Source organism: Oryza glaberrima, chromosome 9 (assembly GCF_000147395.1).
Source record: "Oryza glaberrima chromosome 9, OglaRS2, whole genome shotgun sequence".
Taxonomy (NCBI): Eukaryota; Viridiplantae; Streptophyta; class Magnoliopsida; order Poales; family Poaceae; genus Oryza; species Oryza glaberrima.
The window spans coordinates 5,505,659-5,522,023 of record NC_068334.1 but is presented as its reverse complement, the minus strand read 5'-3'; the positions used below and the strand labels follow the sequence as shown (position 1 = coordinate 5,522,023).

At 40.0% G+C, this 16,365-nt stretch overlaps 1 protein-coding gene across 1 annotated transcript; it reads left to right on the top strand.

Annotated features, from left to right (window-relative positions):
- The first annotated feature begins 1,147 nt into the window (after positions 1–1,147).
- Positions 1,148–6,242, top strand: LOC127783940 (zinc finger protein WIP2-like). The gene is made up of 2 exons (XM_052311097.1): positions 1,148–1,802; positions 5,377–6,242. Exons 1-2 carry the CDS (start codon positions 1,290–1,292, stop codon positions 5,782–5,784), a joined length of 921 nt encoding a protein of 306 aa, XP_052167057.1. The 5' UTR covers positions 1,148–1,289; the 3' UTR covers positions 5,785–6,242.
- Positions 6,243–16,365: the final 10,123 nt, after the last annotated feature.

Genomic DNA, 16,365 nt, shown 5'->3' with positions numbered 1-16,365 from the left:
CAGTCCCACAGAACCACATACATCATCATATATATGATGTATACATATGCACCTTACTGTAGTGGATAGGTTTATACCCATTAACTGTCATATATAGATTATCAATCATATATCAAGTAGTTTAATACACGAAGATAGCATTGTAAGATTTTTCTTTGTGCTACTTTTATTTTCCTGATAATTGTTGCATTTAGTGTAATTAAGATTCATTTGGAAGCATCTCTCTAATTCTTCTGCGAACTTCTTAATTATTAGGCTTTCTCTATATGTCGTTTTGTGTGAAATTTTTGCACACCTAAATATTCTAAGGATGTACCTTAAAAAAGTTTCGACAGGACATTAATACTTGGCATTATATGTATTATAAGTTCATAGTCCTGAAATATAGAATCACAAAAAAAATCAAAATAATTAATGTCATGTTTTCAACAAATAAAATCAACGAGTGCTTCCCTAAGAATATTGACAAGAACCTTGTCCCCTGAAATTAACATAGAAATTAATACTTCCTTTCATCCAAAAATATAGGATAACCATTTTTTTTATATTTTACAATATAAGATATGCTATCCATGCATGCATATAATTAACTAGTACTACTCTATCTCTCTCTCTCTCCTCTTTAATTCATTTTTTTAAAAAAAATCTTTTACCTACAAAATCTCTAATCTTATTGGGTGCATGCATTGTATTCATTAGCCGAAGTGATCTAAATGAAGATGTGATAATAATTCTTGCTTGATCTTTACGATAGTGGTAATTGTGCATTATATTTTGGGACGTAGAGAGTAGTATATAACACTCACAAGAATATAGAATATATTAATTATCGCTTCATTGCATGCATTCAGAATACACCATATATATAAACGTGTATGTATATACCATGCATGGACACATTAGCTTGTAAGAACATTATTGTAGTAAAAACACAAGATTATTTTTCCTTTAATTTGTTGAATAATGATATATTTTGATCAATGGAAGGGATAACCTGGAATTAATGGGAGAAGAAAACCCAAGCCACTTGCACAGAATTGCATGAGAGCCCTGGACACAAATGAGATGACACTGCTACATGGCCTGCAGGGTTATACATGAGCCTGGTGCAAGTCTATGTGCAGTGAGAAAGCCACAACCACATCAACCACTGAGGCATATACTTGTTGTCACGGGTCACATGATGAAACATCCACACATCTCTCTCTCTAGCTCTACTTTCTTCTCTCTATAATACATATCCCCTTGCTGCACTGCTCCACTCCAGCAAGTAATCTCTCCAAGCTGCCATGGCTAATCCAAGCAAAGATCACATCTTCCCCAACCAAAGAAGCCTAATCTCTCAATCCTCCTCTCCCCACAATTCCCTTCCTAAAAAGGAGGAAATCCCTCTTCTCAGCCTCCTCCCTTCAATCCATGATCACAACAAGATCCATGGCTGTTATAAGCAAGAGAAGGAAGAGGAGGTCATGGAGGATGTGGACATATCACTCCAAATTGGCCTGCCTTCTCCTGATCCTAACAGCTCGGTCATCGATTTCGCGAAGAGCAATCCTCTCGGCGCGACCGCGACGACATCACAAGAGCTTGATGGTGATGATGATGATGATCACAAGGTGGAGGTGGAGAGGGAGGAGGAAGAAGAAGAAGCTAGTGATGACCTCTGCTTGGACTACTTCTCTATGGGAAAGCTCACCAAGGGCAAGTATTGGATCCCTACCCCAACCCAGATCCTCATTGGTCCTACACACTTTGCCTGCCCTGTTTGCTGCAAGACCTTCAGCAGATACAACAACCTGCAGGTTTGATCACGAACAAGCTTACATATATAAGACCAGTTAATTCATGTGTCTGTTGATTTCTCTCATGCTGCATGCATGCTCTACATGGCAAAGTAGCTCATCTCCTTCTCTTCTTTAGTAGAGGATGAAAAATAGAATCGAGGATTCATCAGTCTAATAATATATGTTTAACCATATACCAATTAAAGGCAAGTACGTAGTCGTCGAGGGAAGTCGTATATAGCATGATATGGTGATCACAGTAAGATAGAACTTGCAAGTATCATGAGGGGTAAGTAGGGGAATCTAGCTTGATCATGCAGTGTGTGTGTGTGTGTGCGCGCGCAAAGGGGGGGGGGCATGCATGTAGGAAGACAGGAGGGGATGGGGGGCCATAGGATCATATATGAGAAGAGATGATGAGATGAAGAGCTTGAGGGGTATAGGATCATATGCATGATCAGCAGTTTCTGTGATTTAGCAGCTAGGTTGGTTAATTTGTACTTGCTTTAATTTGTTAGCTCCCTCATTTTGGCCTAGCATAGCTCTACTAGTACAAATGTGTTGTGTGCTTCCTAGCTCCCATCACGGCCTTTCTGTTTGTTTCATGTATGTTTTGGCATGTTATGTGTGTGTGCGCATTGGTGTGATCCAGGCTAGAGATCAAGAGACAGAGAGGGACCAAATTCTCTCTCTCTCTCTCGTGCTAGTTTGAGCTATACTCCTAGTATATGGATCAATTTGTGGCATCTGCACAAGTACTAGTAGCTAGCTCCCAGAGAAAAAACACGCCTTGTCGTTATGTCTGCATTTTATTTTTAACAATGACCAAGCTAAGTACGCTATTTATTAACAGATCTATTAGTGTTTGCCCTATTTTGAGTGGATGCTGATGAATCCCAGAATTAATCCAAGAAGAATATACAGATTTACAGATCTTACGTTCAAATTAAAAGACTGATCACCACATTATTGATCTCTCTCTCTCTCTCTCTCTCTCTCTCTCTCACTCATAAAATGGACGTGGTTAATTTATTTTATATTCTTAATATTGATTTGGATTTTTTTTCCCGGATTATCTGACAATCCAAATTTGTTGAAAACTTGAGATGCCATATGCATCTATGTATGTTGTTCCTTGAAATAATTCAACTCCTTGCATGCAAGCATGCTTGTTCACATATATAATATAAGGGAAAATAATCACCATTTATTGCCGGCGGGAAAAATTCTAGTACGACTTTGGACTGCAGCCATGCAGTACCGACATGGATCTAAGGTGGTGTTTGAATCTTCTAAAGATGAAGATGAAGATAAAGATTAAGTGTTTCACTCAAACGAGACGGTAATAACGTGTGATTAATTAAGTTTTAATTATTACAAATTTAAAAATGGATTAACCTGATATTTTAGAACAACTTTCACATAGAAAGTTTTTTTTTTACGAAACACACCGTTTATCAGTTTGAAAAGCGTGCCACGAATATTCAAAACTTTATCCACTCTTTGTAGTGGAAACGAACGGGGCCTAAGTCGCATAAAAATTGCACAATGTGAAGAAAGCTTTCAAAATAATCCTGCATGGTATGCATATTTTTTAAAATTATTTGGGTTTTTTAATTTCCTATTCAGTACACACAGATACACGTGCTCTCCTACGATTCTCTTGTTGTTGCATGAAACCTCCAAGTTCATATCTTTAGTGGATCATATATCAAAATAAGCTAATTAAGGTCGATTACCACAAGTTAGTACATATATTTTCGACCGACCAACAGTACTATGGGCGGCACCTAAGGTTTATTTTTTCGACTATAGAATGTATATATGTTTACATAAGTTTAGATGAAAATGTAAAAGATTAAAAATTATGTGATATATATTAGCCATGTGCCAGTTTTTATTTTTAAGCTTCAGTACTTTGAACTAAAGCAGGAGCAACATCCTCCATGAGATATTTTTAATTTCTAAATCTTTTAAATTTTTTATTTTAAAAATAGAATATACCAATACTTATTTCTAAATCTAAAGCTTTTTAATCACACTAGTTAGACGGCGTTGCAAAAGTTTTATCTAGTTAGATTGGCGTGTGGTAAGACAACACTACCACGTCCAATGATTCATGGTGGCGCGGCAATGTTGTTTCGCCAGGCCAAGTGAGTGGGTAAAATGTTCAGATTTGAAAATAAGGTTTTGGAGGTTTTTTTTAATTAACAAGGTTCAATAATAATAATAATAATAATAATGTTATCCTTGACTACTCTTCTGCAATACGCCACATATTACGGGCGGCATATTTTCAATATATTTGCATTTCATCTTTCCATATAAGTTCTAGCAACTGATGAGAAAAAATATTTCACGATCTCATCTAGAACCCGCACATAATTTAGCTTATTTCACTTACCTTTTTTTTTCCTTTTTTAGCGGTAGTGAGAACTACTAATCCTGTGATATGATTACAAAGTGGATCTCTACTTGTAATACAAAATTTTCAGTCTCTCTCGTACGTAATTAACCTCCCAAAGTACATTGCCTATAGTATATATAGTCTACTCCTATGTATTTTCCAAGAGCTAATATAATCAAGTGAGCTAGCGCGTACTCGTGTCACCTATAAGATCATCATCACGCTTAATTCGCCACTGCCTACAATTTTCCTACATATATACTTTCTTGGGAATACATATATACATCTGTATATTCAGCTAGAATTAAGAAAAGCATTATATATATGCATCATCACAATACTTTTAGCTGTACCTTCTGTTATGAAACAATGGCTGAAATTCCAATTATCTTTTGAAAAAAAGATGCATCATCATACTACAGATATGATATCTCTACCTAGCTCTTCCAAATAATTCAAATATATATACTGATGAAGATATATATAGATGCAGATGCATATGTGGGGACATGGGTCACAGTAAAATTAGTTTTGTTAAAACTAATATTTAATATATTTTGATAATATATTTGTTTTGTGTTAAAAATATTGTTATATTTTTCTATAAGCTTAATCAAACTTAAAAAATAAATAGAAAAAAAATCAAAATCTCTACTATTATAAAAATTGAAGATGTTTTTGCCGGTATTTTGGTATGCCATACGTATTTAAGTCGGTTTTTAAGTTCATTCGCTTTTGGAAATACAGATCCGTGTTTGAGTCGGATTTTAAGTTAGATAGTTTGCTTTTGGAAATATAAAAGGAGTTGTAGAGAAATCTCTTTAAAAAAACTCGCATGCTAACTTAAGTGCTTGAAATGAAAGCCAGACTCCTAATTGCAGCTCATGATTTTCTAAAAAAAAATTTAAGTGAATTCCCACAGCGAATTTCATCCTAGCTTATTCACCCGTTGCAACGAATAACAATAATAAGATTAAAATAACAATAATAAGATTAAAATAAAATTCACCCATTGTAACTTCTAATATGATAAATAGATCAGAGTAGAAAAAAAAGTTAAGCATATCATCGCCTCATCGTATATACTAGTAGCACTATACTTCAAAGATGCATGATATCTAGCTAGGCTCTCCAAAATATTTCAAACATATATTATACATGGATGACGATGATTATATATTGCAGATGCATATGTGGGGGCATGGGTCGCAGTACAGGAGGGGTCCGGAGTCGCTGCGGGGGACGCAGCCGGCGGCGATGCTGCGGCTGCCGTGCTTCTGCTGCGCGGCGGGGTGCCGGAACAACGTGGACCACCCGCGGGCGCGCCCCCTCAAGGACTTCCGCACGCTGCAGACCCACTACAAGCGGAAGCACTGCGCCAAGCCCTTCGCCTGCCGCAAGTGCGGCAAGCCCCTCGCCGTCCGCGGCGACTGGCGCACCCACGAGAAGAACTGCGGCCGCCGCTGGCACTGCGCCTGCGGCTCCGACTTCAAGCACAAGCGCTCCCTCAAGGACCACATCCGCGCCTTCGGCCGCGACCACCGAGAGCGCCCCCCGCCCCCGCCCCCGCACCCTCTCCTGCCGTTGCCGTAGCCGCTCCCGTTCGTTCCCCCTCCACCCGGTGATATCCACATCGTCATATTTTTACTTTTAAACGAACCGTACAGGATTGTGCGAGTTGCCGTAGTCGTCGTTCCCGTCTGTCCGGTGATCTACATCGTCATACTTTTTTAGAAAAAATGGACCGTACAAGATTGTGCGAGTTGCCGTAGCCGTTCCCATCCGCCGGTGTTCTTTGTCGTCACATTTTTTAAAAAACAAAACAAATCGTACAAGATAGTGCGAGGTTTCATTGATTAGGCTATGGATATGTGTATGTATGTTGCAATGTAAACTTGATTCGTTTAGTTTTTCTAGTTGATAAATTTGTTGTATGTTTGTACGTGTCTCTTTATCTCATGCTCTTGCATGGTTATGTATATTAATTAGTACTAGTACTAGCTTTGTAGCTTAAACATTTATTTGATTAATTTCTTCTTAATGTGTTATTATCTAAGACGATTACTTTTAGTATGTAGTAATAATTAGTACATGGAGTAACTACTTACTCCGTCCCAAAATATTACTATTTAGGATGGGATAGGCCAACGAATTTAGATATTTCTATCTAGATTCGTTGTCTGTATGTAGTAATATTTTGGGACAGAGGTAGTATAGTATATGTGCGTGTTGCTGCCTAACTCTGAATAATTGATACCAATATATGTTTTTCTCACAATAATGGAAATCTCTGTTCTTCCCCTACGTCATGTACATGTACATATCCGGCCCTTTCTACAATTCTACTAGAGTAATTCTCCTGTGTGATGGGTGGTGTGGACCCACGAGCTTTGTTGGATTTCTCTCTCATACAGTACTGGATCTTCTTTTTGATGAATGGTAGTACTCCTATATGGTACATAATAAAGTCTTCAAACTACTATATAGGCTTTGACTCACCATGTTACAATGTTACATTCCAACGATCTATGAGTGAGTCTCTCAAGAACAACACGAGTAGCCAAATTAATAATTGTAATTCTAGATTGTTAAGCATATATTAAGGTTTAAGAAGAAAAATTATAGTGTCACCCATTAAATGATGTATAGTTAAGAATGGGGAGTGGCTGAGGATAGAATAGGAAAAATTTTAAATGAGAAGTGATTGATGGAATAATTAATACTCGATAAGTATTTTAGAACAAATTTAAATATTAGAAATACAATTATTATGAGACGGAGGTAGTATAAGAGAGTAGAGTAGAGAGCCGTGGCCGCACCAACGAATTTAAGAACCAATTAGTACTCCGTACTAAATACAAAGCGAGGCCTTACATTTAAAAAGTAAAAGAAAAGGAGAGAGAGGGGGGTAGATTTCACCGCTAGCTGCTGCTGTTTGCTCGATGCACATTATACGGGTGGTGTCCCTGTATCTACATCAGAAAAAAAAAAAAGGTTAACTATCAATCTAACATTCTTCTCGAGCATGCTACCGAGCGGAGATAAATTGTATAATCAACATGGCTGGAGCCAGTGGCAGACTAACGTGTCTATCCAGATTCAATGTACTAGTGTGTATCATCTCCGAACAAAAGCCCTTATATTTTATTATATATATTTAGTGACCAGACAATTGTTCGTATTATCATCTTGAGCAATAGTTACTTCATATATGGCCATGATTACCATGGGACACTTTCCGAAGACTATGAAAAGAATCGATGGATCGAGGAAGAGGTATCTCTAAAGAAATGGAGCGAAGAAGTACTAGAATTGGAGCGTGTTGCTTTGGCCTAAAAAAATTGGGTCCTGTGTGGTCACTCATGTTGCACAACTAATTCTACGAGCCTGAACATAGCAAGGTACTGCACTCGCGAGGATGTACGTACAAGTGTAGTGGTGTATATGTCTATGTACTTATGTGTTTTTCATGTAATAAGAAAAATATAATTTGAGTTTCAAATGTTATGGATCAACACGCACTACTACAGATATTCTAATTGGTGCCGGTTGAAAAACCCCTATAGGTGTCGGATTTCCTAACCAACACCATGGAGTCGGCACTGATGTGGAGAATAAAAGGTGCCGGTTTAGAAACCGGCACGTTTGAGGTTCAAGGACTGAAAAAAAAATGGTAAGCTCGAATGCATCGAGCCGACTCTCACCCTGCACCGTCACTGGATCCTCGCGGGACACCCTGCGGATGCCGCCCGGGCGGCCGCCGACACGGCCATCGCCCGATACACCACGGGACACCCCGCCGATGCCGGATCCACCCGTTGCCGACACAGCCCCGCCCACCGCCGAGGCGACCATTGCTGGATCCGGCAGGCACGGCGGCTGGTTTCGCCCCTCGGCCCTACCTCCTCCCCTCCCCCCGCCGCCACTGCGGCCGTCACTCCCCTCCTACCGGGCCACCAGGACTGAGAAAGGGACCGAGAGAGAGCGACGGAGGGTGAGAGAGAGAGGGAGTGCGTCGCCGCTACCTCCCATCCCAACGGGCCGCCGGAGATTGAGAGGGAGCGAGAGAAAGAGGAGCGAGCGGTGGAGGAAAGGATAAGGAAGAGAGAGATGAGGAGTGGATAAGAAGCGCTTGGCTTAATTTTGGGGTGCCGGTTTTTTAAAAAAACCGACACCTATTATAGGTATTGGTTTTTAATTAACTGGCATATATAAAATATTAAAGGTTTCGGTTTTTTAAAAAAACCGGCACATATAGAATAGGTGTCGATTCTTATTTAGAGCCAGCACCTATAATTGCTTAAAGGTGTCGGTTTTTTGCGATTTCAACCCGTGGAAGTGGGAAAAGGCTTATAGGTGCCGGTTTTAGCACTAGTGCTGACACCTATTTGATGTTTTGTAGTAGTGACGCTATATATAGCCATATAGGTGAACATTCATCTCCGCACGAACTAAGAATTAATGCACACAACTATATGGTGGCCATCATTATCTACACTTTGGTGGATGGAATCATCATCCATCGCCACATTGTCCATGTTATTTAAAAAGATTTCTCTAGATTCTTGGCTTGGATTATTTGCTCAACTCTTCTAATTAAATTCTCAACAAAAAGAGAAAAAAACCTTCGGCTACATTGAATAGTAGTTGTGAAGTTTATTTTTGAAAATATGAACTTATCGCATCAATCAAATAAACAATCCATGTCAATAATCGGAGCAGGGGAATATCTGCCTCGGACGAGAAAATGGACATTTGGTGATTCGATAAAATACCAGTCTTGAGCACGTGCTACTTGCCATATTCCATTTTCGTTTGTTTCAGTGATTTCCAAAATTATTTTTGCTCGGCCACGTGGTGATGAGACAAAAATGCCCCTCTCACCGCAAGAACTCCCCGAAGTTAGTCACCAGCAACAAAGGCAACAGTGCGGGCAGGCGGGCGGGCATAGGGGGACCAGTTCCACCACCGCTGCCGCCACTGCGGACGGGGGAGGCGGCGTCCCACACACCGAGAGGCGCGCCCTACTGTGGGTGCAGGCTCCAGTGGAAGGGATCGAACCCTGGCGTGCCCATTGGGAGATGCGACGACGGTGCGCGGGACTCGTCAGTGGAGACGGCATACGTCCTAAGGAGAAGGTGCAGGCAGTAGATCCAAATGGAGTTGAGCGGGTTAGCGTGTTGTGGCAGGAGTAGGTAGTGATAGGACATCAACAACGCGGAGCTACGGTTTCCGACAGATCTTCACAGCGTGAGGTGCTCCGACATGGCAGATCGCCAGAGACAGCGGGGAGGGCTCGAAGCCAAGCTAAGCTAGTTTTCACAGGTCTCTCCTGTAGGGGAAGGGGAGGATCGTGTGGCTGGGCTCACCTAGGATGCAAGGTGGGAGGAAGCAAGCAAGGAAGGAAAGTTGTGGGGACACTGCTGGAGAAAGGGGCATCAGTCCCAGTTGATAACCCCCTATAGTTCCGGTTATGTAACCAGGACTAAAGATGCCCATCTTTGTCCCGGGTGAAAAAACCGGAATTAAAAATTTTACCAACCGGGACTAAAGATGGAGCCAAGCCAAGTCCGGTTGCTATTTTTTTCATTTTTTTCATTGTTTTAACATTGAATATTGATTTCACTCCATCTCCAAATCATGAAATCCCAAATCGATCATCACATATCACAGAACAAAAGGATATCTCCAAATCCACAAATCGATCATCTCCAAATACATCACAAATTCTAAAAAAATTACATCACAAGTTCTAAAAAAATCATCACAAATACATCACATATTTACATCATATACAAATCAAAGACATCTCAGATCCGAATCAAAAATTCTAAAGGCGCAGGCCGCCGCCTGTCGCGCTGCCCTCCGCGCCGCCCTCCGCCGGCCTCGCTCGCTCGCTCTCGCTCGATCTGCTCTCGACGATAGAGGAGGAATAGGAAGGAGAGGATAAGGATAAGAGAGAGGAATAGGAAGATGAGGAGTTTAGGAGGATAAGCCCTAGGGATTATATACTGTATATGAATTTTTAGTCCCGGGACTAAAGATCAATTTTTATTCCCGGTTGGTCATACCAAGTGGGACTAACAATGCCTGGCCCCTTGACAGCCTCGAACAGAAAATGAAACCGGGACTAAAGATCACCTAGGGCCGATAGAGTTTTAAACCGGGATAAAAAATCATCTTTAGTCCCCGTTCCCCTTGCTAAAAGAACATATTTACCTATACTACTGTCTACTTAAAATATTATTAGTAGTGGTGGCGTCCATTCCCACACCATTCCTACCATTAACATCTGAGTTCCACAATCTATACTATTACACCACATTTCAACACGTCCTTCCCCATTTCACGATTGGTTCTCCCCAACTTTCAAAATCTATACTAGTAGTGGTGGTACCCATTCTCAAATCTATACTATTTCAGCACATTTCAACGAGTACTCTCCATTTCATTATCGGTTCTTCTCAAATTTCAAAATCTCCTACTTACTCAATAAGAAGAATCATAGTATTACTTAGACTCAATAAAGAGAAAATTCCCTTCGTACCCATGAAAGTTCGCCTAATCCCTTCTATACCCCTAAGATTTGCTCATTCCTTTCCATATCCCTAAATTTCAGTTTGGATCCCTTTTATACCCCATCCGTAAGTTGACCGTTAAATTCATATCATAAAGTCCATTTTACCCTTTGGTATCAAGAAAATATAAATTCATGAAGTATATTGATGGAGTATATAAATTTATTGTATGCGACTATTATATTTATAAGTTTATTTTGTGAGATATTATTTAACAAAAAAATAATTTTTATCTCGCATAACAGAATTTATCTTATAAAAAATTTCGTACTACTATAACATAATATGGAGAAAATCCCATGTATACCCCTAAAATTTTAGCTAATCCCTTCTATGCCCCTGAATCTTACTTACTTCCCTCAAAATTTGATTTTGGTCCCTTTCATACGCCTCCCGTCAGTTGACCGTCTAATTTTTATAAAAATGACCATTTTACCCTTTAGATGAACATAGAAATTTATGAATTACATTATTAAAAATGTAAAAGCTTCTCACATGAGACTATTATAGTTATGAGTTTGTTGTGCGATGCATTATTTATCCCAAAAATATTTTTAGATAATGAAATAAAAAATTATGTATTTATTTAAAAAAAATCATAAAAATGAGGAGCATTCATACGAAGATAGGACTACCAATTTTCACAATAATTTTTTTATGAATGCTCCCGATCAAAAAAATCCATTGCCCTATTAAAATTTCAAATAAAAATTTTAATATATTACATTTGTTTTATTTCTGAAATTTATGTCAAAATTTTCTGCACTAATTATTTAGACTCATTAGTTTCATAAAATACACATACTGTGCACTCAAACAAAAATTTCAATCGTTTTTGAAGCTTATATTCAAACCGAAAGCATCAAGGGCAAAAAAGACATTTGCAACCAAATATAATAGTGAAATGATGGAAAATGTAACGGTAGGGGCATGGAAGGGATCAAGTTGAAATTTTATGGGTATAGAAGGGATCAGGTAAATTTCAGGGGTACGAAAGGGATTGAGTGAGTTTTTAGGGGTACATAGGGAATTTACTCCATAATATGCTATATATATAGTTTTTAACGGTAAAAACATTATTTTTTGTTTTATCTAAAATAAATTTTTAAAAAATTATTTTTGTTTTCCCATCGCGAGGTGAAACTAAAATAAACTCATATATATAATAGTCGCATATAATAAATTTATACACTTCATCAATATACTTCATAAATTTATATTTTCTTCATACCAAAGGGCAAAATGGACTTTATGATAGAAATTTAACGGTCAACTAATAGTCAACTGATGGAAGGGATATAGAAGGGATCCAAATTGAAATTTAGGGCTATGGAAAGAAATGAGCAAATCTCATAGATATAAAAGGGATTGGGTGAAATTTCAAGGTACTTAGGGAATTTTCTCCTCAATAAATGCTTATTAATTGATCTAATATTTACCTATTATAAAAGTTTAACATGATTTTGCCCATGGATTTTCGTACGTCGTCCCGCGCGATTTTTTAGTCCGATTCCCTCCCGTATATAGCGCGATTGTTGCGATTTTTTTAATCCGATTCCCTCCGTGTGTTGCGATTTTTTCCGTTCGATTCCTCTTTGATAGCTCCAGGATTTCCTATTCCCTTCTAGATCTGTTCAGGCCCATGTCACGTTTCCATGGTCCGTCCGTCCCCTCTCGCGTGTGCGTGCGCGGTTTTTGAGAGAAACGGACTCAGACTAAAAAACTAGGGTTTCGCTTCCAACATCTATACGACGTGGTTTTGCTTTGATTCTTGGGAAAACGGAAAGACTAGAAGATAAGAATCAAAACCTCTCAGTTAATTTTGGATTATCTCAAAGGATAAGGACGGATTTTACGGAGGAGGCAGATTCAAGCGTCGTCGGGCAGATCGGCAATACAGACGGAGGTAGGAGACGACCCACTGGCCCACGTGACAGTGAAAGAAGGAGCGAGGGAGGCTGATTAGACTTGGCGACAGTGAAAGAAAGATCGGGGGAGGCTGATTAGACTTGTAGTGCCTTGCTGGGCCGGATGTGTATTGCAGGCCAAGGCGGAGGGGAGGAGAAGGGAGAAAAGTGGGCCGGCTAGGCTGCGGGCTGAGAAGGAAAGGGGCTGAAACTGGCCCAGAAAGAAGCAGGATTTATATTTAGATTTTTGTTTAAATAAATCCTAAAATGATGTTTGTATTATTAAAATTAGCAACTGAGCTCTGAAAATTTTAAGAAAATTCTAGAGAGTGTAATTAATCATGGAGAACTTTATAAAAAATTAAATCCAGCCATATCATTTTATTTCCACTTACTTTACTTTTAAATTAATTTAAGCACCTACCTACTTAAAAAATATCAATTATTCTAGGAAATCTATATTTAAGTTAATTACATAATGTAAATCTTTCTCAACTTCTCCTTAATTTTCTCATCTTTTCTTCCGTTGCAACGCACGGGCAGCAAGTTATAAACTTAATTTGTTTTCCGTATTATAACGCACGGCCGGCTCTAAGCTATTAATAACAAAATGAGGTAAAACTATATGAATTTCCGCTCCGATATACTCCTTTAATTTTCTGCATACATATGACGTGTTTGGTTTGATTTCACTAAAATTTTGGTATTAGCAAAATCTGCTAAGGTGAAGGTTTGCGGGTGTTGTCTGGTTTAATATTTTACTATTTGTTTTTGTGTAAAGTCGTGTGAAGTTCCTAGAAAACTACCATATTTTGTAAAATATGATACTGTATTAGTTTGAGTTATGTTTGGATTAGTTACTACCTTGCCAGCATCTAGTATGGTTGAAAATGATGGCAAAACAAACATACCCATAATGAAAATCAACAATTTTAAATTACAGTATTTAAAACTAGAAATTTATATGTGTACGCACTATATATAGATTCAACATATACAATTGAAATGAGAGAGAAAAAAGTTAAAATGAGAACAAGCTAGCGAGGGGGCAGAAACGGAGAGTGAGAGGAGTTGCTGAGAGTTGGATGGCCGGGCCTGCCAAAAACTTCAGGCCTAAGCTCGGCCCAATTTGGATGTCGAGTAAAAAAACAGGAATAAGTTCATTTTATCTCGTATCTTTCCAACGAGTTTAAAAGAAAAAATCCATTTTGATTTCCTCGAGTATAGATCGAATCATCGAATCTGATTCATAATTATGCTTAGGCTGTGTTCTTTCCCTATTTTCCCAACACACCTCTCTTATTTTCCGCGCGCACTTTTCAAAATGTTAAACAGTGTGATTTATAAGAAAACTTTCTATATGAAAGTTGTTTAAAAAATCCATATTAATCTATCTTTTTTTAAAAAATAGCTAATACTTAATTAATCATGCAATAAAACGAACTTTGTTTTGCATGCCGGGGAGAAGGGGTTCCCAACCCCTCCTCCGAACACAGCCTTAGTCTCGAATTCGTAATCCCGGTTGGAAAACCGGGACTACAGGGGGTTACAAACCGAGAGTAAAGACCATTTCTCCACCAGTGTAACCCTCAACCATAAAACTGTGTATATCAATTCCTCCAACTATTAAAACAACCATGTAAAATGGCTCCCTCAACAGTTTTAGGAGAGGTTTTGTCTGACATGGTATTCACGTGGCAACCCAATCATCAAAGAAAATAAAAAGTAGACACGGATTCCTTTGGGCAGGTTCCCAACTCCTGTTCCTCGTCTTCCGCGCGCACGCTTTTCAAACTGCTAAACGGTGCGTTTTTTGTAAAAAAAATTCTATACGAAAGTTGCTTAAAAATTAAATTAAACCATTTTTAAAAAAAAATAGCAAATACTTAATTAACCACGTGCTAATGGACTGCTCTGTTTTTCGTGCAAAGGAGTTGGTTCCCAACCGCCTGAAAGGAACATAGCTTTATAAGTGACTCAAAATTTGTTTGTGCAGTTGACAAAAAAGTAGACACGGATAACACTTATAAGTGACTCGAAATTTGTTCGTGCAGTTGAACAAGCTGGACGTGTGTCGGGTTTACATCAGCGCGACCACGTTAAGATCGTTCGACCGCTGCCGGTTGCTCAACAATCAAGCAGCCACCCCGGGTGCCATATCTTTGAAAGTGGCAGTGGTGAACACAAATTAACCTCGGCGGCGGCGTCTTCCCCGGTGCACAAGACGATAGCTCCCGCCACTGCAGCTCGTTGTCAAGGTCGCGAGAACTCGCAGCACGCCGACGGGTCTGACGATGATGCCATCGACTGGAACCCGTTCATCAGTAGCGGCACTGCTGATGATCTCGGGTCCAACACTGTCGATCGTTGTCCTTGTAGCTGTTGCAGATGAACAGGGCATCCCTGTTGCCATACATGGCGAGGCTGTTCATGGGGAGCACCAGCTCCGACTTGGAGCGGAATGACTCGCCGAATTCCTGTCCATGGGCGAGGTGCTGTGGAGAAAGAAGAGAGAGGAGAGTGGTGGAGGAAGAACATACGTAGTCACTTACACTGGTGGAAAAATGATCTTTGCTGGGTCAACCTAAAATCACAATAATCCCGGTTCCAAAAAAAATCGAGACTAAAAATGATTTTTAGTTCTGATTGAAAACCCCATAGGCATTCTATGATCTTTAGTCCCGGTTGTTAGTTCCGGTTGGTGTTCCCAACCGGGACTAAAAATCAACCGGAACTAAAATTCGAAGTGTAGTATATAATCCTATCCCTTATCCTCCTTCCTCCTCCGCTTCCTACATCCTCATCCCGATCCATCCCCTCCACCTCCTCCCCTTCCTCATCCGATCCCCTCCCCTCTCCTTCACCTCCTCCTCTCCCTTCCTGCCTATCCTCCCCTTCCCCTCCACCTCCTCCCTTCCTCATCCCCTCCCCTCTCCTCCACCTCCTCCTCTCCCCTTTCCTGCCCATCCTCCCCTTCCCCTCCACCTCCTCCCTTCCTCATCCCCTCCCCTCTCCTCCACCTCCTCCTCTCCCCTTTCCTGCCCATCCTCCCCTTCCCCTCCACCTCCTCCCCTTCCTCATCCCCTCCCCTCTCCTCCACCTCCTCCTCTCCCCTTTCCTGCCCATCCTCCCCTTCCCATCCGGCAGCCGGCGGCTGGTGGGGCCGTGCCTGATGACGGGCCGGCGGTTGTGGCCGGCGGCGGCAACGGCGTTGTTTTCTTTTTTTTTTAATTTGTGATTCACATGTATAATTTTGTGATTATTGGATGGATCTGAGATGATCTGTGATGTATTTGATTTGTGTGTAATTTTTTAGGATTTGTAATGTATTTGATTTGTGTGTATATGTAACTTTAAGATTTGTGATGTTACTTTATTTGTGATGTGGATTTGGGATGTTACTTTGATTTGGGGGTATGCTTCCCACTTGATTTGGGAGAAAATAAAAAAAAAGAAAAGGGGACCATCTGGAACTGCCGCTATTTTCTCTTTACTCCCAGACTAAAAAGAGGGATCTTTAGTCCATCTTTAATCCCAGTTATTTGAACCAGGACTAAAGATAGCGATCTTTAGTCCCGGATTCGTAGTCCCGGCTGGAAAACCGGGACTACTGGGGGTTACGAACCGGGAGTAAAAAGCACTTCTCCACCGGTGTTACATGTAGCGCCTGCATCTGCCTATATCTATTT